Below are 22,825 nucleotides of genomic sequence, written 5' to 3'. Positions count from 1 at the left end.
TTGGCCCTGAGCTAACATTTGATGCTAATCCTCCTCTTTTTGCTGAGGAAGATTGGCCCTGAGCTAACATCTGTGCCTATCTTCCTCTATTTTGTATGTGGGATGCCTGCCACAGCATGGCTTGATAAGTGGTGCTAGGTCCACACCTGGGATCCAAACCAGTGAGTCCTGGGCCACTGAAGCTGAGCACGTGAAGTTAACCACTATGCTACTGGGCCAGCCCCCATATGCAGGTTTTTGTATGGACCTAAGTTTTCATCTCCTTTGGGTAAATACCAAGGTGCATGATTGCTGGACCATATGGTAAGAGTATGTTTAGTTTTAAAAGAAACTGCCAAACTGTCTTCCAAAGTGGTGTACCATTGTGCATTCCCACCAGCAGTGCATGAGAATTCCTATTGCTCTGCTTCCTCGCCAGTATTTGGTGGTGTTAGTGTTCTGAATTTTGGCCATTCTACTAGTGTATAGTGGTATCTCATTATTCTTTTAATTTGCATTTCCCTGATGACAACTGATGGGAAGCATCTTTCCATATGCTTACTTGCCATCTGTATATCTTCTTTGGTGAGGAGTTTGTTAAGGTCTTTAGCAGCACATTTTTTAATTGAGTTATTTGTTTTCTTATTTTTGAGTTTTAAGGTTCTTTGTATATTTTGGACAATAGTCCTTTATCAGACGTGTCTTTTGCCCATATTTCCTCCCAGTCTGTGGCTTGTCTTCTCATTCTCTTGACATTATCTTTTGCAAAGAAGTTTTTAATTTTAGTGAAATCTAGCTTACCAGTTATTTATTTCATGAATGGTGCTTTTGGTGTTCTATCTGAAAAATCACCGCCATTCCCAAGGTCATCTAGGTATTTTCCTATGTTCTCTTCTAGGAGTTTTATAGTTTTGCATTTCACATTAGGTGTATGATCGATTTTGAGTTAATTTTTGTGAAGAGTGTATAGATTCTGTGTATAGATTCATTTTTTTGCATGTGGATGTCCAGTTGTTCCAGCACCATTTGTTGAAAAGATTATCTTTGCTTCATTGTGTTGCCTTTTCTCCTTTGTCAAAGATCAGTTGACTGTATTTATGTGAGTCTATTTCTGGGCTCTCTGTTCTGTTCCATTGATCTATTTGTCTGGTCTTCACCAATACCACTCTGCACTGATTACTGTAGCTTTATGGTAAGACTTAAAATTGGGCAGTCTCAGCCCTCCAACTTTGTCTTTCCTTTCAATATTGAGTTGGCTATTCTGGATCTTTTGTGTCTCTATATACACTTTAGAATCAGTTTGTCAATATCCACAAAAGAACTTGCTGGGATTTTGACTGGGATTGCATTGACTCTATAGATCAATTTGAGAAGAACTGACATCTTGATAATATTGAGTTTTCCTATCCATGCATGGGATCTCTCTCCATTTATTTAGTTTTTTGATTTCATTCATCAGAGTTTTGTAGTTTTCCTCATATAGATCTTGTATATATTTCATTAGATTTATACCTAAATATTTCATTTTTTTGGATCCTAATGTAAGTGGTATTGTGTTTTAAATTTCAAATTCCACTTGTTCATTGCTGGTATATAGGAAAGCAACTGACTTTTGTATATTAACTGTGTATCCTACAACCTCGCTATAATTACTTATTAGTTCCAGGAGGTTTTTTTTTTCAGTTGATTCTTTTGGATTTTCTACAGATGATCACATCATCAATGAACAAAGATAGTTTTATTTCTTTCCAATCTGTATACATTTAATTTCCTTTTCTTGTCATATTGCATTAGCTAGGACTTCCAGTGCAATGTTGAAAAGGAGTGGTGAGAAGGGACATCCTTGCCTCGATCCTTGCCTTGTTCTTGATCTTAGTGGGAATGCAGTGGTATAATTTTTAATGTTTTGGAATTTGTTGAAATTTTTCTTTTACCAGTTAATACATGTAAATTTTTGTAATCATAATGCATTCAAAGAAAATGGATTATCTTTTTTGTGCAAAATATGTATTTATATACACATGTACATATATGTACATATACCTATACATCAAGCTAGCCAGTCCTGGTGGCCTAGTGGTTAAGATTCACTGCTCTCACCACTGCAGCCCAGGTTCATTTCCTTGTTAGGGAACCACATGCCCCATCCGTGGGTTGTCATACTGTGGCAGCTGCGTGTTGCTGTGATACTGAAAGCTACACTACTTGTATTCAAATACTAGCAGGGTCACCCATGGTGGACAGGTTTCAGCAGAGTTTCCAGACTAAGACAGACTAGGAAGAAGGACCTGGCCACTCACTTCTGAAAAAGGTGGCCATGCAAACCCTATGAATAGTATTGGAGCATTGTCTAATATAGGAACAGAAGGTGAGAGGATGGCTCAGAAAGACCAGTCAGGGTTTCACTCTGCTATCCACAGGGTCTCTAGGAGTCTAAATTGACTTGAAGGCACTAACAAAAATAGATCAAGCTCATTAATTAAATTATTCAGATACTTCATGGCATTCCTCTTTTTCAATTGATATAAAAATTATTTGCATAGAATCATAGCTCTTAGAACTATAAAGGACCTCAAAATAATCAGATCCAGATAAGCAAAATATTGTTTTCCTATGTTATAGTTGAGACATTGGAGGCACAGAAAGATTTACTGATTTACCCAAGGACACACAGCTAATGAATAACAAAATGAGGATTAGAGCCCAGGGCTTTGGAGTGAAACTATAAACAGGATGCCTGTCAGGGCAAGTGTCCATTATCCTTCCTGTTTGAAGACAGACCACATTAATAATATGGATCAATGCTACATTCAAGAACTGTTGTTACTAATTAGACTGTTTACTGCGTGCCCTATCAGATGCCTGTCTCTTTATGTTTTCTTAGAAAAGTGGAAGGTGAAATCTTCAAGTTGGAGATGCTACTTGAAGATGTTAAAGAGAAAATTGATAAAGGCAAATGCACTTCAGCTCTCTCTCTTCCTGTGAGCTCTCCAATCATCCTGGATGAGTTGGCATCCACATCCTCTCCATCTTTAAATGAGGTAATACAGCAAGCTACAGCCTGATTTCACGCCAGGAAAAATGGGTTTTATGCCTTTATAGAATCCTAATTCATGGAATCCCTGAAGCCTATTTTAATATTTCATGAAAGTTTAACTTCCAGAGTCCTATGAATCATATTATTTAAAATGGAACCAGTTTTTAAAAATTAGAAGCTATTTCAACTGTTGGTTTTTGAAATAGCTCATTAGTTTAGGACTAACAACGCAGTTTAAACTGATGGACCGCTGAAGAGCGATTTCTTCTGGATGAATGGTGACGTTTTTGCGGATGGTGCCGGAAGAAATCAATCTTCTTAATAGTTTTGTACTCCCTCTTCTAAATAAAAGTAACACGCTCAGAGAAAGAACTATTTCCCATGAACCCCCTTCTGCATCTTCTTTCTCTCAAGTTAACTCTTTCCAATTGTCTACACATGCCAGATTAGGAATTCAAATCAATCACCTTGTCTTTCTACACTTTTTTCTGTGGCCTCAACTATCAGAACATTTCAGACTAAATTAAAATTCTGAGAAATTTAATCATCTGGATAATTGCCTTAAATTGACTCTTTTGTTTCAGACAGTATTTGAAGACTCAGCCTACGGCTGATATTCAAAACTTGAATTTTTTTTTTGTCAGAGTTGAAGACAAGATGGTAAAGATTACATAACTGTCAGCCTTCCAAAGAAGTGTGTTTGCCTCCTCAAAACACTCACTGGCCCGGCAAAATCGCATTCATTTAAGGCCCAGCTTCAGAGTTAGGCCATTTCTATGACCTTGACATGCAGCCCCCACCCCAGGCAGAATTCTTTGCTCTGGCCTCTGTTTCCCCACAGCACTGTGTCTCATCTGTCCTCATGCCTTCACACCCATCTTTGTATCCCAAATATCTGACGGAAGGCCTCGTATAGAGGGAACGCTCAGCAGAGTAAACTCTGAGCCACTGTTGATTTAACAAATGATTTCAACACTTCACAAGCAGTCTCCGAGGTTGGCAGCATGTCACCCCTCGAGAACCTGAACGCTCTTCAAGGTGGTGTGGGAGCCTAGTGAGTCAGCCCGGCCCTCTGCCCAGCAGCTCCCTCACGTCTGGGTTTGTTCTTTAATTGGTCCCAAGTTTGCAGCAACTATTGTGAAATAATGAGAACTCTATAATTTTGTGATAAGTAGCCCTGAAAAGAGAGTCTACTGCTAGTGTTATTCATTCATTCAGCAAATATTTATTGCTAAATGCTAGGCACTTGTCTAGGTATGGCGGATTCAACATAAGTGATGCAGACAGATCACCACCCTCAAGATGCTGGCATTTCTGCCAGGGACACAGACAATGAACAAAGAAAATTACAGAATGTTAACAGCTCTATGCAAGAACTAAGAATACATTCCTTATGACTCTGAAGTCAGACCACCTGTGTCCAAATACTGGCTCTGTCACTTATTGGCTTTGTGACCTTGGGAAAGTTATGTAACCTCTGTGCCTCAGTTTCCTCCTCTGTAAAATGAGGATAATATTACCTGCCTAAATTCCAACTCCTCTTCTGCAAAAAGTCTTTACAAACTGTAAAATTCTGAACCAACAGAATTATTTGCTTATTTCAATTTTGTCATTCTCGTTCTAGACCCAGGAGTTTTTAATCTCAGTATTTCCAATTCACTCATAATGAAATAATTGCAAAGTGTGGTCAACAGAGTGGCAGCATGGCATCACCTGGGAGCTTGTTAGAAACTGTTATGATGTTGAAAGGAGTTGATATAGGTAAAGTACTTAAAACAGGGCCCGGCTCATAGAAAGCACGTTACCTGTGTGTTAGCTGTCCATGACTACTCAGTGATGGGATATGACCGAGAGTAACTCACTGTGGGAGGGTAGGGCCACTAGAGAAAGGTGGTTGGGAGGGTTTTCCAGAGGTGGGATTTGAACTGGGTACGTACTGGGGGATGAGAAGGAGGCAGGTAGTGAAGAGTCTGGGGAAAAGGGACTCCAGCAGGATTGATGGTGCCTTAGGGGTGTGTAGGGACGCTCCACTGATTTTGAGTCACCTCCCGTGGGATCGCAGCTCCAACAGCGAGTCCCTCTGTGCGGCTCCCCAGATTCCGGAGGAGCACTCCGGCCGTCCTTTGGGGTCCCCACTACCCTCTTCCTCAGGTTGTTCCTTCCCACCATCCCAGGAATGCTGAAATTAAATTCCTGACGACTCTTCACCAGATTTTTAAAAAGCCAAATAATCCCCAAAAGTGGGGCTCCCGGTAACTTAAGAACTGATTCTAAAATTCAAACTTTTTTTAACCAGACCAACCAGATCAAACGGCCAGGAGGTCGTCTTCTGATTCCAAGGTTACGTCCAGCAGACGAGGTCTGGCTCTGTTCAGTTCATTCCATTGGCTCTTGAACCGTAACCAGCATTGCTGGATGTGACTCTGAAACGGGCATGATTGAGATCACTAGCTCTTAGACTAATTGGCACCCTGGATGTTAGTGCTGGCGGCAGCAGCCAGTATCGCTGACATTCCCCACTCTCAGCACTCAGGAGGGACTTGCCCAAGGTGCCTGTTCTAGACTAGGCTTCTCCAACCGGAGTGGGCCGGGGAACCATCTGCACATCTTACTGAAACGCGGGCTGCTCTGGGGACCACGCTTTGAGATTATTTCATTCTGAATGAATTGGAAATACCGGGATTAAAAACTCCTGGGTCTAAAATGATAATGACAAAATTATAAGGAGCAGTAAACAATAATAATTCTGTTGGTTCAGAGCTTTACACTTTGCGAAGACTTTCTGCAGAAGCAGAGTTGGAAGCTTAGAAAGGGGAGATTGGCCCAGGGCAGATGGCAGGGGATCCCAGGTCACAGCTCAGGCAGAGGGCAGCTCCCTACAGTCTGCTCATTAAATCTGCCTTAAATGCAAAGTGCAGAGGCAGCCCTGTAGGCCTGGGAGACATAGACGAGAACACAGGGGGAAGATAGGGGGATAAAAACCTTTATTTTTAAAATTATAATATATGCTTATTGCAAAAAAAATTCAGAAAATAGAGAAAAGTATAAAGAACATTTCACTGAGAGAAAAATCATTGCTAATATTTTGGTGTATACTGTCCAGTCTTTTTTTCTCTGCATACACATACCCATTTTTGCAAAAATGGGATCATACTATATGTATTGTTTTGTGATGTCCTTTTTATTTAACGTTATATTGTGGGCATCTCAACAGTCACTCCGGATAAACCTACAGCTTCATTTGTAACGACTGCATTTATTTCAGTGTATGGGTGTACCCTGATTCATTTAACCAATCCCTTATGGATGGACATTTAGTTTTTCCCAGTTCTTTGATATTATAAACACTGCTTCAGCACATCATTTTACATGCAAAGTTTTAGTTGATTATTTCCTTAGAATAAAAACCTAGGAGTGCAGTTAATGTTTCAAAAGTGAGCAGTGAAAATTCTGATAAACTGGCCATTAGCAAGGCGGTGCCCGTTCACAGGCCTGCAGCTGTGTGCATGGTCATGGAGGTATTTCCAACCTGGCCTCCCCCATCCCCCAGGGCATATGTTTTCTTTTTCTTTCCAACCGTTGCTAAAATGATAAGTGAAAACTGGTATCTCACTGTTTTAATCTGTATTTTTTTTACTATTTGTGAAATGTAACCCATTTCGATATGTTTCTTGCCACCACCTCTTTGACAGCAACAACATGGTAACCAGTGTTTGCAAAATTGAAACCACAATCTTTTTAAAAAAATAAAGGCAGACAACTTGGAAAGTATTAAGAGCAAATACTGTGTTCAGTGTTGAGATTTTTATGGTACCAAGTGCTCTGACAAGTGCACGAAGGAGCAGCGGAACGGTGGTTAAGAAGGCGGGCTTACTTACAGGCAGGCAGAGGTTCGGATCCCAGCTCTGCGCCGACTCCCTTATGGCTTTGCCAAGTTGCTTCAGTTCTCTAAGCCTCAGATTATTCATCATTAAAATGGGGACAACGTGCCAGGAAGGTGGGAAGGAACAAAGGAGGCTACATGAGAAGCACCTGGCACACAAGCAATCAACAAATGGCTGTTTTTATTAAAAAGTAAACCCTGAAACCCTCCAAAAAAAATAATGGACAAAGTTTATGAACTAGAAGTCACAAATAGGAAACACAATCAATAAAGAAGCATATGGGAAAATGTTTCTCCCCTTTAATAAGAGAAGAAATGGTAATTAACACAAGGTGCCACACCGCCTTTTTAAGTTAACAAAAACATTTTTAAGTGACAATTCCTGTGCAGAGGAAGGTGTGGTCAAACCGAGCTGCCCACATTGTTGGGGGCTGTGTAACTTGTACCACTTTTGTGGAAAGCATTTTGGCAATATGCATCATCACACAAACATGTTCGCAACCTTTGACCCAGACGTTTCCCGAGGAAGTAATTCAAAATGTGGAGAAAACTCTTTGGACCATGGTGCTTATGCGGCCCTGCTCATAATGGTGAGAGAAGTACGCCTATTTTCTGTTTACATAAAAGGGTAAAACCAGAGTAAAAAATACAGGCTGGGGGGTGTCATCCCTTTCAATTCAGCAGTGTAACTTATTTGTGCTAAAAGGGGACATAGAAACAAGAGTTTAGCCCTCCAGATAGTCCCATAAGCTTGTTTTAATTCATAGTTGAATACATTTCTTTGGAAAAGCTTTTAGAGCTCTAATAATCAGCGGTCAGATTAATAGATTTTAAAATTATCTTCTTAAATCTATTCATCCTCTGGTACAGCTTGGGGTAATTTGAAACAAAAGGAAAGGAAAAAAGGGGGAAAGTATTCTCTCATCTGTAAATGAGATTTTTAAATGTTTGGAGAAAGAAGGCAGGCAAGCCAGTGTTGACGCTTTCTTGCTCTGAGCCCCAGCCATGACAGCACAGACCCCACGGAGCGAGAAATCAGAACCAGAACAGAATCCTGAAATGGTGCGCTCGGCCGAGTCTGAGCTGCTTGCCGGGCTGTGCATGGGCCGCCAAGCGATGAGTCACTTCCTCGGGCACATCCACATCTGTGTGTGCTTTGTGGCGCAGGAGGACCCCGGCACCGCCTCAGGAGGGCAGGAACGTGCAGAGAGAACCAGTCCAAGCTGTGCCTTCTGCCTCCGGGTCCTTGAATGGTGAGGGCTTCTTGCTGCTAAATTCCCAGGATGGGTGGGAGAGTGGGCGTCAACTAACTGAAGGGGTGCCAGAAGCCACTGGCTGAGTTATAGAATTCCAGATCTCAGAGCTGGATGCACAGCCCGCCCTCCCTTCTGAATGACAAATCCCTCTGGCGGTGGCTCTCAACTGGGGAGAACATCAAAGTCACCAGGGAGATTTTTAAACAAAGCACGGGCCTCAGCCCCACCTGCTGTATCAGCCTCGCCAGAGGTGGCGCCCTGGTAGGAATATGTCTTTCAAATCTCCCCAGGTGACTTCAGTAACCCCTTGGGTAAGGACCGAGCTACAGCACAGGGAGGGTGGTTTGTCCTGTAGGCTCTGTTTGAACATTGCCCAGACAGGAGATTTTTAGACAAACACCATTGTGCACCAGCTCCCACAGTCACTGCACTCTCCTCACGATGAGTAAATATCTACCCTGTTGGATCCCATCTCTGCCCCCACCCCCCACCCCGGTCCCACCAGAAATAAGCCTAATCTCGCATCTCAGGGCTTACTTCTCCCCTGTCCCCAGCAAAAAATCTTCCAGAAGTAACAAGCTGTAAATTGTGTAAAAACCTGCAGATGTAAAATCCTCAGGCGAAATCCTTAATGGTTTTGAAACGCTCTTTGGATCAACTGTTAGCTCATGTGGATTCAGAGTCACTTATTTGAAGCTTCGGTGAGTTAATGAGAGGCGCCACCTCCAAGCGCAGGCGGCGCTGTGGACTCGGGCCAGAGCTTGGCTAATTTACCTTTCGAAGGTCAACAGTCAAGGAGGGAGGAGCTGTTTAGCAACCACAATTACATGTACTTAATGGGTTCTAGTAGAAGCAGATGACAAAGTCTGAAAGACTGAAGCTTCCTGGTGGAAAGCATTCCACCACAGGAACGGGCACTTGTCATAAATGTTCCATTGATTTTCCGCCCCTGAAAAAAGGGAACAGCATGGTGTTTGTGCTAAAAATTACCATGTGCCATCTGGAGTGGACCATTACCTTAACCCAGCATGACGTCAATCATTAGCTTTGACTCTCCTTTAAATACAGGGGCACTAAGTATGCTCACCCAGAGTCATCCCAGGCCAACTATTTTTATTAATTGTATTAAAATCTAGATTTTGGGGTCTTTTTTTTTTTTTTAGGTTTTTAAAGGATAGTAAAAGTAGTTTGACATCTAAAAAACATTTTGATTAAACATTTAAGGTACAAAATGTTTCTCTTCTAAATTCCTGGTCTAGATGCTACAGAACCACTTAAGTACCAGGACAGGGACCAATGTTCCAGACTAAATTTACTCTTTTATGATGAACAAGATAGAAAGAACAGCACAACCAGTGTAAAATCAGATCCAACAGTGAATCTGCTGCTGGGGAGGGAGAGGAGGTGGCCATGATTTACGAATTGGGGCGTTGGCGAACTGCGTAATCGCTGAGGAATTACTTGAAAGGAGGGCTTTCCACGCTTCACTCTTTTAGAAGATTAGACATCTTTCCAATGGGACCGGTTCTTTATGGAGCTTGCTGATGTACACACTGTTTGTGGGATATTTGCAAAGTGCCATACAAATGCAGACGAGTAACATATATGCCACATGCAAAATGCTTATCCCTTTGTGTTATTGCTGATGCAGAATTTAGGATTTAGGAGTACACTTTAGCTACTTGGTCTTGTTGAAAAACCATCTTCTCCATTAGAATTGCCCTTAGCAGTTATGTTTGGCAAGAAGATTTTAGTGCACAAAGAAGTTTAAAAGACGCAGAAAAGGAAAGTCATGTGTTGGGCTGAATTCACTTGAGTGAAATCCAAGTTTTCCACTTTGGAGAGTAGATGTTCAAATGCCCTGGAGGAGGAGGGTGGAGACAGAAAATGAAGTGTGAGAAAATCTGTGACTCAGGAGGAGAGCATGTTTTTCTAAAGAAGGGAAAGGACCTGGCTTCTTGGGCCCCCAAGCCCACACACTCCAAGCACGGCACCTCCATCCCCGCGGCAGGCCTGGGCACAGGCAGGCGCGCACATGTCTGCCAAGCAGCACCCCAGCCTCCTGCCCCATTCCCGGGAATCAGTCTCGGTGCTGCCTCCCCGCTTGGTCCAGGATCTCTGGGGCACGGTGCCCTCCACAGTAGAAATGAGCAACTTTCCCCAGGGGCTGTTACTGTCTCCCAGGGGCTGAGCAAGAGCTTTCAGAATTGTTACTAATTAGAATTCTTCTGGAGGAGTTAGGATTTCTGTGGAGGGAGGCTGAAGCTATAGACAGGTCAGAGGAGGTGTTCTGGTAGATGACAACTGTAGGACATCTTTCTGATGCCCCCTGGTGGCCTTGTACAGCTAAAATTAAGCCCACATGCTCACATAGCCTTTAGCCCCATAGACACTGGACAAAATCCACCTTGCTGGACCTTCTGGATACATTCAGCTGGTACTTATAAAGCCAAAGCCACGTGACCCGGTATTGACACATATCGCAGCTTCTTCCCCCATAATTGATTTTGAGACATGAATATGAAGAAAACTCCAAATTTTATAATCCCATACATCAGATATCTATATTGTGTATGGGTATATGATGATTAGATATTATCCTCTGGGGAACATAACAGATTTACCTTTTTTTTCTGAGGAAGATTGGCCCTGAGCTAACATCCACGCCCATCTTCCTCTATTTTATATGTTGGACGCCTGCCACAGCATGGCTTGATAAGCAGTGTATAGGTCGGTGCCTGGGATCTGAACTAGCGAAACTCAGGCCGCCAAAGCAGTGTACGCGAACTTAACCGCTATGATACCAGGCTGGCCCCAAAAGAGGTTTATTTTGAACGCTTGGTGTGTACATTCTTATCAGGCCAAATTGTGCTGGATACACACATAGGGAAGCTCTCAAACAGGCAGGAAGAGGGGATCTCTGTGTCGAGGATGACATGCCACTCCTACGTTGTTCCAGGCTCTGATATAGTAATTAACATTTTTCAGTTTTACCACACTCTATCTCTATTAGAAGTATACTAAAAATTTATGGGATCTTATGCACCTTTTTTTTAGGAAGCAAAAAATGGAGAAAGAAGGCCACAGAAGAATCAACTGTGGAAGGTTTCCCAATGCCATTCAAGACAAGGCACGGCCCGCAGATTCCATTCTCCGTAAGTTGTGGACCCTGGCGCTATGGGTGCTCGGTCTTCGAGGTCCCTCTCCGTGGGGTCTGCTCATGGTGGACGCCAGCTTGCCATCTGCCAGTCCAAATGGTATTGCCCTAGACTACAGTGTTGAATGTTATATTTTTTTTTGCACAATGTAAAGAATGAATAATTGAATCGATTTAAATAAGATGTGGTCAAGTAGGGTGAAAGTGCCAACATCTGCTTCTGGGTGGAATCGCAGGATTCCACGGACTCAGTCATTAGGTGGCCTCAGGTCTGCGTGTCGTCATCTGTCCAGCATGACCCATAATCCGGCACCTGGTCAGCTTACCCACCCGGGAGAGCTGCTGCTGACTGGTCCACACATCTTTCAGAGAAGCAAAGAGCCTTAGAGCTTCGAGGAGCACGAGCACACGGAATTTGATGACTTTGAGTCATAGGAGCCTTTCTCCAAAGACAGTTTAAGCAGAAAAACATCTCCTGGCAGAACTGCCCTGGGTGAGGAAGAGGCGGGGCCGAGGCCTGCCTGCTCAGGCCTGAGCATGAAGGTCGCCGCCCGGGCCCAATTTACCCAGGTTGTACCTGAGGACACCAGGGGCCAGAGAGCTAACAGGGGTCGCTTCAGTTCATGCGGCCTGTTAGCTGAGAGCCTTTCCTCCAACTCTGTATCTTTCTGTGAGGTCGTGTTTAGTTCCATTTCTGCTCTGTACATGATACATTTTCTAATAATAATAACAATAATAGGTTTCATCAATTGAACACTTACTACAGATGCTGTTAACAGAGCAGAGATTTTCAAAGTGTGGTCAGAGGGCCCCTGTCACCCTTTCAGGGGGGCCATGAAGTCCTCTCCTTTCCAGCCACATATCTGTGCAAGGCCAATATTGCAACGGATGGGATGGAGATGCGGCTGTGGAATCCAGCTGCCTCTATGAAGCCAGATATTCAAGATTCTTGCCAAAACATAAAACACTGCCACTCTTCTCATTACATTTTTTTATTTTCAAACATAGCTATTTTTCATTACAAAAAATGTGGCTTTGTGAACATGAAATGGATTATTGTTGTTTTTAAATGACATAACAAATAAATTATTCTTTAAATGCCTCAGTTTAAAATTCTAAAAAAAAAAAAGCCTCAGCACTGACCTTTCAGTCTTAAGAAGATCTGAAGGACTCTGCACAGCAAAAATGACATGAAACTTATACCTAGATACGTCTCGACCAGTCCGTCCTCAGCTGACCGAATGCTGGATGACAGCTCTTCTCCAATGCAGGGGGAGATTTTTGCCACAGGCATAAAGGATGGCAAATATTAATGATATATGGTAGATAGAAACTATAATAAGCAAAAGCTCGTTAGGGTTCTCAATTTTAAGAATATGAAAGTGTTCTGAAATCAAAAGTTTGAGAACTGTTGACATAGGGCGTATCACTTAACTATCACACCCCTGTAAGGTAGGAATCATTATTTTATAGATAAGGAAATGGAGGCTCTGAGAAATTAAATGACCTGCCAGCGTCAAAGAGCTGGCATATTTTCTATTGCTGCTTAATGAAGTAACTCCAAACTTAATGGCTCAACACAACAAACATCGCTATCTCATAGTTTCTGTGGGTCAGGAATTCGGGAGCAGCTTAGCTGGGTGGTTCAGGCTCAAGGTCTCTCCTGAGGCTGCAGTCAAGATGTTGGCCAATACTGCCATCATCTGAAGGCTTGACTGGGCCTGGAGAATCTGCTTCCAAGATGGGTCACTCCCGTGGCCTTTGGCTGGTCTCAGTTTGTTGCCATGTGGGTCTCTCCAATAGGCTGCTTGAGAGTCATTACAACATGGCAGCCAGCTTCCCCCAGAGCAAATGATCCAAGAGAAAGACCAAGATGGGAGCATCACTGTCTTTTATGACCTAGTTTTGGAAGTTATACACCCTCACTACCACTTTATCTATTTGTTAGAAGCAAGTCACTAAATCCAGCCTACATTCAAGGAGGGAGGAAATGGTTCTACCTTTTGAAGAACATGTCAATTTGTGGACATATTTTTAACCATCACAGCTAATAAGTGGCAGGGCCAGGCTTCTGAACCTCATGCTCTTTCCACTGTACAACACAACCTTCGCAGGGTAGGCCCCCGTCCTCTATTTATAATTTCCTTGAGTTCTAGATCGAGAAGGCATTCAATGACTATTGACTGAGATTTGGGAAAGAAAAAACTTTCCTAGAGCTCATTCCATTTGTGACTTCCACTTTGAAAGATAACGTCACAAACGAGTGTATCATGAGTGCAGCAGGGCAGGTGGCACTGGCAGAGGATTTGTCCCCTGGCTTCATCTCTCCTGGAGCTGACACGTTGCTTGGACACCCAAACCTGACATACTCACCTGCCTGACCCAGGCTTCCATGCTCTGGCCTTACCTGGAGAGCTCCACTGCCCACAGCCTGCCTAACGACTTCTAGACCTGCACCAGACCCACCTGCCCTCTACTATTAGCTTTTCCGTGGCACTGATGAGGGTAAAGCTCTGACTCAGGTTCCCACATGGGCTTATGAATTCGATGTGGAGGAAAACCATCTTTCCAGTTGCCTGGATGACAACACACAAGCTCTTAGCCCCAGCAGGGTCTGAGAAGAGAATATGGATGTATCAGGGCAAATTGGAAAAATAACCCCAATTGCAAGATTGTCTGATAATTCAGAGGGCCAAATTCCTACGGATCCATCCATTCAGCAGACGTTTGCTAAGCACCCACATGCTCTAGGCAAATCTTGAGACTTTCCTGTCAGACTGTTACTCATCAAAACATCTCTCAGTTGTCAGAAGGGGATCCCAAATGTCTCCCCTAGGCTGGCAACTCCCCTTGGTAACACGGCCAGGGAAAGCGAACACACTGGGGCCTAACGCTTACCTTGCACAGTTGGAGCTCTACTCTCCACACCAGATTTTATGCCTACAATCAAGAAACTCACACTTCCTCTGTGAAACTTGGGCTCTTTCAGGTTATGATACGGTACACAGCTGCTATTCCTGCTATTCTACTTCGGGCACTGGACTGCAGAATAACAAACGTGAGGACTGCTGCACTAAGACTCGTAACTCCAGAAAAGTCTTCGGTGAAGAACCAGCTAAAGGTGAAGGGAACTGGGGAGCCTCAGAAAGAAGGCACCAGTGGGGACAGCTGTTGTTCCTGGGCAATTTGTTGTATTTTTAATCTTTTCTTTTTAGAATTTCATTATAGATACAACATCCCAGGACAGAACTACTTGAATTGTAGCGAAAGAAGAGCCTGTGTCCCGCTCTGCTTTTTAAATGAAAATAAAAATTCTTCACCTTGTAAGTATATCTCCTGCATGATCCCATCTTTATAAAGCTAGTCTCTCAGGTGTGGGAGCCCTGTATTGCACTGGTCATTGCTCCCATCTGGGGAGCCCCTGCTGTCTCCAGTCTCCTGCCTGGGTCTCCAGCACTCATCTGACACTTCCACGTCCAGCCCGACGCCTGGATGGCAAGAGGCTGTGCTGGGGCTGGGAGATATGAAATCCCACTGGTACTAAGCGTACCAGCAGTGTAAGCTGGTAATGAATCATAAATATTTGCTGAACAAATGAACAACTGAGTAATCACAACTATTATTATTATTCAGGAGTGGCAAAAGCTTTAAATATTATCTCTACTAAAAGTCAGCATGGAAAGAAATAGACTATTTTTACACTCCTTAGACATCATATTGCTAATTTCAATGCAAAATTTTGCTGTCTTTGGAAAAAATTAAAATCCCACAAACATTTATTTATAAAGATGAATAAGACTTGGCTCCTCCCTCCCAAGGACTTTACAATCTATTGTGAGAAAGGAACTCATGCCCAAATAAGGAATGTTCATGGCAAAATGCGGTAAGTGCTAAAAGCAAAGTCAGAGTGTGCTAAGCACACAGAGGAGGGAAGGAAATGCTCCTTGTTTTGCCTTGGGACAGCCATACCTGCTTCTCAGACAACCTTTCCTTGCGGGTGAGTTCATACCATCAGAGGTCTTTCTCTCCCTCTCTGGAGACAAGGCACCAGGGAGAATGTTTCTTACCTTTCACAATTACCAGAGTCCAAGACTAAGAATGTCATTTACTTGACTGACCTCAGCTGTGTCCCCTCTTCCCACTCCCAGCTGCCAAATCTTCCAATTGGATGTATTTTCTCCAGGCAACAGTCACTAACACTCTGCAGAAGCAACAAGGCAGATTTCTTCACTATCTCTTTGGTCTTTGGGTCTACAGCCCATGAGACCTTTATTGCAATGTATGAATGAGGAAAGTAACTGAGTCATCTGAAACGCGATCTTGAACTTCATTAGTAAACACTAGTGGCCAAGAGGGTAAAAGTCACAGGGAGGTGTTTTTTGCTCAATGTTAAAAAAGAACCTTCCAGCAATTGGGACGGAGAGAAAATGGAGTCGGGTGTTGCAGGAGGTCGTGAGCCCCATCTGTAGACTGGGAGACAATGTACTTCGTCAAGATGTTGTAGATCTGTAGGCTGGACTAGAACTGGACCATATGACCCTATAGTCTTTTCCGACCCTGAGTTTCTCTGTTTCAAATAAAATCCAAACTTATCTTGAAAGACTACCAAAGGACGAAGAATGAGCTCATTAGTGCCTCTGTTCATCATGACTCCAGTCTAGGGGGTCAGCAGGACTAAATTTGGACTTTCTGGCTTCTGCTCTGCCTTCCACGGCTGAGGGACAGTCTTTCCCAGTTTCCTTGTCAAATGAGACCCTCCTGAGGGGGAGGCAAGCCTAGCTACTAGAGACGAGTGAATGAGACAGCAGAAAGGGAAGGAGAAAGAGGAGAAGCTGAGAAGAGCAGGAGGAAGAAGGGGAAGAGAAGAGGAGGGAGCCCCAGCGACAGAGAAGGCAGATTTGTTGGCCACTGAGTTTTCTCTCTTCCTTTCTCTGGCTTTCTTCTGGTCTTCCATGGGGACTTGCCTACATTTATCTTCTTCTCTGTTTATTCTCTATTTTCTAGAATTGTCTTAGTGACATAATTGTTAGTTTCTGACTCCTAGAATCCTTTCTCCTGAAGTTGGAGAGGACTTCAGGGATCCACTGCGCCAACCTCTTGGAAGATATCCCTCCATTTTTCAGATGAAGCAGTCGAGCCCAGAGAATTTAGACAACGTGCCCACGCCCCACAGCTGGCACCCTGGGAACCTAGACTCCTGGTCTCTTGTCTGCTAAGAAAACTCCTTTTAAAAATTTAATTTCTTTTCCTGAATTCAGAATACTTGATAGAAAGTTCTTGGTTTTCTCTGTTCCCTAATTTTCTTATTTATTTATTAAAATTTTATGAAATATTTCATTCATACACAACAGTTCAGGAAGTGATACCTGTATATCCACCATTTGGGGATCATTTTTGATGCTCTGCATTTAATCACAGCTAACATTTTTCAGCTCATTCAAAACCAAACTGGATCTGTTCCCAGAGAGCGAATTCAAAATCTTCTCAAGATGAACGCGAGCCCATACCAGGAAAGTAAGTCTTATTTTATTACAAATGGTAACAAAATTGCCTGCCTACTGGTTGGGTGCATAATTACCTGACCAAGATCACCTAGATCCTTGGCAGGGCCAGGATTCAAACCGAAGTCTATCAATACTTTAATCATTCATTTATTCGTTCGACAAATATTTGAGTGTCAACAGCAGCAGGGTGCTAGGCTAGGTGCTGAGCACACAGTGACAAAGTCAACAACTGTCCTTGCCCTCAGAGTCAGTACTTAGGAGCTGGCTTTTTTGGGATTGGAGCCAGTCTTTCTAAGTGCCAAGAAGGGGGCATACAGAATGCTAGCACCCAATTTGGGGGTGCAGGGAAGCCAAACTAGCAAGGGGATGGGGGGGTCAGAGTGAAGAACGTTCAATCTGAGAGCTTCCTGGCATGGAAGGCCCTTGGCAAGTTCGGGAGCCATGTGGCTGGAGCCTAAAAGAGGGAGTGGCGGTGGGGCAAGCTGGGGCTGGGGAGGGAAGGCTGGTGAGGTGGGCAGGGCCAGACTGTGCCCGGGCTTGTCAGTTACAGGAAGGATTTCACTCTTAGGTACAATGGGAAGCCAATGAAGTTTTTTCACCCAGAGTTTAAAATTTTTTTTAGTGTTTTAAAAGATCACTCAAGCTACTAAGAGAGCGGGAATGGATTAGAGGAGTCGGGTTGGAGCACAGAGGCCAAATGAGAGGCTTGTGCAATAATCCAGGTGTGATGACGGCAGCTTGGCCAAGGTGGTAGAAAAGGAAAGAGACAAGTCCAGTGCTGGACTGCCATTCAGGAGGCAGAATCATTAGTGTAGCAGGAGGGTTAACAGATCAGGCTCTGCAGTCCCACTCAGCGTGAACCACTACCCACCACAGTGCCGTGCAGGGTTTAAGGATGTGGCCTCTGGGGCGTTCTTGGGTTTGCATCTTGGTTCTGTCTTCTTGGGCAGGATGCTTGACCTCTCTGTGCCTCCCCTTCCCCACTGTGCTTCCCCACTTTTCCCCATATGGGAACAATAATAGTGCTGACTTCATTGAGGACTGAGTCAATACATATAAAGCACTTAGAAGGTGCGTGGCATTCAGCAAGTGATGGCTATTATCACTCTTGATAGTGGTGAGCGATTGGATGTGGGGACATAGAGGACTCCAAAGCCCACGCTCTTCCTACTGCACCACATGGCCACACTCTGCCTAGTTTTTCATTAGGGGCCCTGACACTGATCACCTCTCTCAACTGGAGGATAGATCCAATGTGTTCAACTAACCTGCAGAACCAGCTGATGTTAATGTGGTGGGGGGAGAGGTATAAAGAGAGGCTTTGAGCCACAAGCATTTGAAGTCAGACTTTCTGGAGATGATACCGCTCACAACTATTGTTTGTACCAAAGGAGGAATCTCAAGCCAGGAAAAGCTGTGAGGATGGCGCCATGGCCCACTTGTCAACAGGCAAGGTCTTGTGGCATCCCTTAGGGCCACTACTCATGGTTGTGCAAAGCGGAACTCCAGGCAGTGCCTTTCACACAGACTTTGTGAATGGAACTCCCTAGAGCTCTGCAGTGCACACCTGAACAACCATACACTGTGGCCCTGGCACCCCTCATTCACTCAGACCATCGCTAAGAGAGAGTCACAGTCATAGCGGAGCAGTCCAGGGGAGCCTGTTTACTTAAAGAGGCTCTGCTTTTACTTTTCTACTACTGCTGCCTCCTTGCTATATAAGCTCACTGGTGCTAGGATGAACTCATCTTGAAGTGTCTGCAATTGGCAGATTTGCGTGTTTCATAAATAGTGGGGTAGAAGGTTGGCCCCCAAAGAATGAACTGAATAAGAATTTCTTTGGAGTCTTGCCTCTTTCTACGCCAAGGAGACAGGTTCTGGGAGGAAGTGTCCTTCATGGTCATGGGAACAAGCTTTTTCTGAAGCTCAGGTGTGGTCAGCCACCATGGGACTATGAGAGCTGCGAAAGGCAGAGGACGTACAAACTCCTCACTTCCAACACACACACACACGGCCACTGCTGAACCACAGAGCTGAGGGTGATGCTTTATACAAGTATCAGTGTGCTCTTCCTTCCAGAAAAGATCTTAAGGCTTTCATGACCTACAGTTCAGACCCTGCTACACCTCCGCCCCATTTCCACTCCTGCAGGATTTCTGGCAGCACATCCTTAAGCAACTTTAGCAGTACAGAAGACATGGAAGCTGAGGTGAGGACCTAGAATAAAACATTCTAGAACCCTTGCATCTTGTAAGTTTGGCCTAGATGACCACAGAAGTGATGGCTTTTAAATTATTACAGTATGAAGGCATCAGAAAACAGCCCGTGCTCAGCACTAAAATAAAGCCTGAGTAGTCATATGGTTTGTATTATTCCTAAATTGGTTCCAAGGGAAATTTCCTGGAGAAAGGGTTTTGTGGGTGGTGGCTCAGCTACAGAATTCCTCTGGCCCAGGCATGAAGGCACTGAGACGTTCCCAGCAGCAGCTCACAAGTCTGTCCCAGTGACAGTGGGGTAAGAGCTGCCAGTGGTTTCCCATTTTCCAATCAGTTCGCTCTAATCACAGGCCACTTCCAAATGCATCTGCTGTGTCCCTGGGTGCCCTCAGTGGTGACAGCCCCTAAATCCCCTGCCCTGGCCTCCCAGCAGCTTTTCTTCTTTCTCTGCAGTACGGGCACAGCCCCGCAGGAGCTGACCTCACCCTCTGATTCATGTTCATCAGTCACGTGTTGGTCTTTTTTCTGTCCCTTTCCCTAAAAAATATATTCCATCTCAGACGGTTTCCTAGGAAACCAATTCTCAAAAACACAAATAGACTAGGTGGGAAACAGAATACTCCAAAAATCCCACCTTGCAATGTTTAATAATGAAAGAACCTAATTAAAATTATGTAATTTTATGTAGTAAATTTATGTAACTAACATGTGTGGACTTTTCCTCTGCAGATTTTAAACTCGTCTTTGGATCACGCCCTAAGGACGGCAACCACTTTGAAACAAACTACTGATCAAATGATTAGGACCATAGCAGAAGATCTTGCCAAAATACAGAGATGGAGGAATCAACTGAAATATTAGTTTGACGTAAGGATTAAAAAAAAAAAGCAAAGAAAATTTGACCTTCCCCAAAAAAGTATTTTATTTATAACCCAATTTTGGAAGATGACTTTCCAGAGAAAACACCAAAACCATAAGAAATGGGGGATACAAATTGCTTAAATGACAAAAAAAAAAAGGACCTCTGATTCTTAAAATCAAAATCAAGTAATTATTTTATAACAAATCTGTTATTCTTAACATAATAAAAGAAATAAAAAAATATACTTTTACCTATTAGCATGGCAAAAACTAAAGTCTGAAAAACCCAGTGTCATGGAGGATGGGAGAGACAGGTACTCTCATTCACTGCTGGTGGAAATGTAAATTGGTGCAACCTTGTTGGAAGGCAACTTGATAATATCTATCAAATTCTACAAATTCTAAAAACACTCACCCTTTGAGCAGCAATTGCGCTACTAACAATGTAGTTTATAGGTAACTCACCCAATAGGCCGTGGTATGTGTACGAGGATGGCCACTGGAGCATGACGGGAACGGCCCCCAAGAGGAACCAATCTAAATACCCCATGTGATGATTCATAAATAATGACAGGCAATCAATTAATACTCTGCAGCCACTGCAAAGAATGAGAGTGGGTTACCTCAAGATAGTGAAAAGGAGCACGATGCCTAATAATATCTAGAGTGCGGCCTCATCTGCGCATGTTTTCAAAGGGCGTACATATTTTGTAGAAATATACACAAAGTATTCAGTGGACTGCTAGGAAATGGACCTGGGCGTTCTGCGCGGAAGGGAGCATCTTTACTTTTCATTGACTTTCTGTACCGTATGAAATTCTTACAATACGCTATATTATAAACTGTTCAAAGATCTCCTGAAGTCAGAAATATGCAAAAACAATAGTCCTAGATTAATGAAATTTGGGGCAAAAGTGAAGACAATTCATTAAAACTACGTACCAGGGATTAAGTCAATTTACAGCATTTCTCGTAGAATGCCAGAACGAGATTTTGATTTGCTTCTTGAAGACTGATTTATAACCTCCTTAAAGACAGAGCAGCAGAATATGGCTCTTTCCCTCTTTCCCAAGGCCTCCATTGACTCCAAACACTCAACAAATGGTTTCCCAACCCCCAGAGCTTCGCCCAGTGGTAAGGAGAGTTGAATCCATTCCCACTTGAAGCTTTCCGTGGTGGCCAAGGCAGCTGCTGTTTGTCTAGCTGGCTGGAGAACGGGCTATTTTTAACTTTGGGGGTTGGAAATTGGTTTAGGGTGTCTTGAAAGAGAAAAAGCAGAGACCAGACTCAAGACACCTCTGACTTTGTAGCTAGACTTATTTTAAGCTGTAGCACTTATTATAAGGAGGATAGTGAAGACCAGCAGTGGTAACTTAAGAGAAAAAAAGGAGCTTACACTGTGTATGTGCTAAGAGACTTCTAGAAACCTAAATTTAATCACAAGATGACAGCCTGTTTTGTGCGCTAAGCATCATTATCCTGTCCCCAAGTTTAAAATTCTACACTTCTCTGGCTTGGTTGAAGTGTTCTTATATGACTGATTAGTTCTTAACCCTTTTTGGACTCGACCCTCTTGGAGAAGCTGATGAAAGCTCTGGAGTCCCCCTCGCCCACGCTCCGCTCTTCCATGGAAGAGGGATATGTGGACACGTATGATTCCACACACAATTCTTAAAAGTTCAAGGACACCTGAAACAAATCCGTGGAACCCAGAGGTTAGAAAAAACTGCCATATATGAATGCTCCTAATCCCTTAAATTAACCCTTATAGAAAATATACTATTGTAATCATTTTTGATTTAAAAATATGGCCCACCTCTGCTTTATTAAACTGTATTCTAAATGTAACTTTACATTTCCTTGATGATTGAGGATCATTATGACAATCACTGCAACACACTTAATCCAAGAAACAGAAATAGGGCAATGTCCTCATGAAGTTCTGGAAAAGTGCTAGGCTCTGATTTATAAGGATAATTTTATATTTACTGAATCTGTAGCCTTGGCTGTCTCCTCCCTCATGCAACTTGTGTGTGTTGATTCTGAGAGACCTCTCCTCCAGTTCCGCTGCAGTAATAACCCAGAAAAGCAAGCTTATTAACTAAAAGCAGTTGGATCGCTAATGCTGAGTCAAGGGGCTCAGTGTAGACACTTTGCAGTTTCCACGGTGCAGAGGCCTCTCTGTGCTTCTTCCCGTGTGTGGCTGTGCTCCGGCTGCTCGAGGCTCCCAGGAGCCGGACAGCAGGATGAGGTGAGCCTGTGTAGAAGACCTTCACCTCTTTAAGAGAAAGTTCTGGCCATCCACTTTAGTTAACTATTATACAAATGGAAACTCATCTTTTTATCATTCCTTTCTATTGTAGTTTTTTTTTTTTTAAGGATTGGCACCTGGGCTAACAACTGTTGCCAATCTTTTTTTTTTTTTCTGCTTTATCTCCCCAAACGCCCCCTGTACATAGTTGTATATCTTAGTTGCAGGTCCTTCTAGTTGTGAGATGTGGGACACCGCCTCAACGTGGCCTGATGAGCGGTGCCATGTCCGCACCCAGGATCCGAACCCTGGGCCACTGCAGCGGAGCGCGCGAACTTAACCACTCGGGCATGGAGCCGGCCCCTCTATTGTAGTTTTATTGCTTATGAGTTATTTAAAATAGACCTAATTCATACTACATTATCAATATATATTTATGTATATTTAATACCCAAAATGTTGTTTTGGTAGTAGGAATTCTACTGTGGGAGGGAGAAATTTCTTGCTCCTTTGATTTTAAAACAATCTCCGTGCGTGCTGCTGGGATTCACGAGGGTACAAACACCGAGAGCAGAACTGAGTGATGGAGGTGTCACGTCTTACAAAGGAAACTGCTAGGAGCTGGGCCTTTTGGGCTCAAATCCAAGAATTTTTTTCTGTGTGAACTGTTGCTGTGAATTT

The 22,825-nt window shown here is 43.4% G+C and overlaps 1 protein-coding gene across 2 annotated transcripts in view; it reads left to right on the top strand.

The window, feature by feature from the left end:
* Window positions 1-22,295, top strand: part of AKNAD1 (AKNA domain containing 1) — a 37,851-nt gene extending 15,556 nt beyond the window's left edge. The window contains exons 6-13 of one of the 2 annotated variants that reach the window (XM_046645138.1): window positions 2,864-3,020; window positions 8,067-8,152; window positions 11,213-11,310; window positions 14,302-14,433; window positions 14,528-14,635; window positions 16,745-16,826; window positions 18,968-19,025; window positions 19,762-22,295. In XM_046645138.1, coding sequence (XP_046501094.1) covers window positions 2,864-3,020; window positions 8,067-8,152; window positions 11,213-11,310; window positions 14,302-14,433; window positions 14,528-14,635; window positions 16,745-16,826; window positions 18,968-19,025; window positions 19,762-19,893 — 853 coding nt within the window. In that variant the 3' untranslated portion in view covers window positions 19,894-22,295. Of the gene's footprint in view, window positions 1-2,863; window positions 3,021-8,066; window positions 8,153-11,212; window positions 11,311-14,301; window positions 14,434-14,527; window positions 14,636-16,744; window positions 16,827-18,895; window positions 19,026-19,761 lie in introns of both variants that reach the window. The other variant, XM_046645137.1, reaches the window with a different exon arrangement.
* Window positions 22,296-22,825: the final 530 nt, after the last annotated feature.

Source organism: Equus quagga, chromosome 18 (assembly GCF_021613505.1).
Source record: "Equus quagga isolate Etosha38 chromosome 18, UCLA_HA_Equagga_1.0, whole genome shotgun sequence".
Classification (NCBI taxonomy): domain Eukaryota; kingdom Metazoa; phylum Chordata; class Mammalia; order Perissodactyla; family Equidae; genus Equus; species Equus quagga.
This window is presented reverse-complemented; position numbering and strand designations above follow the sequence as displayed.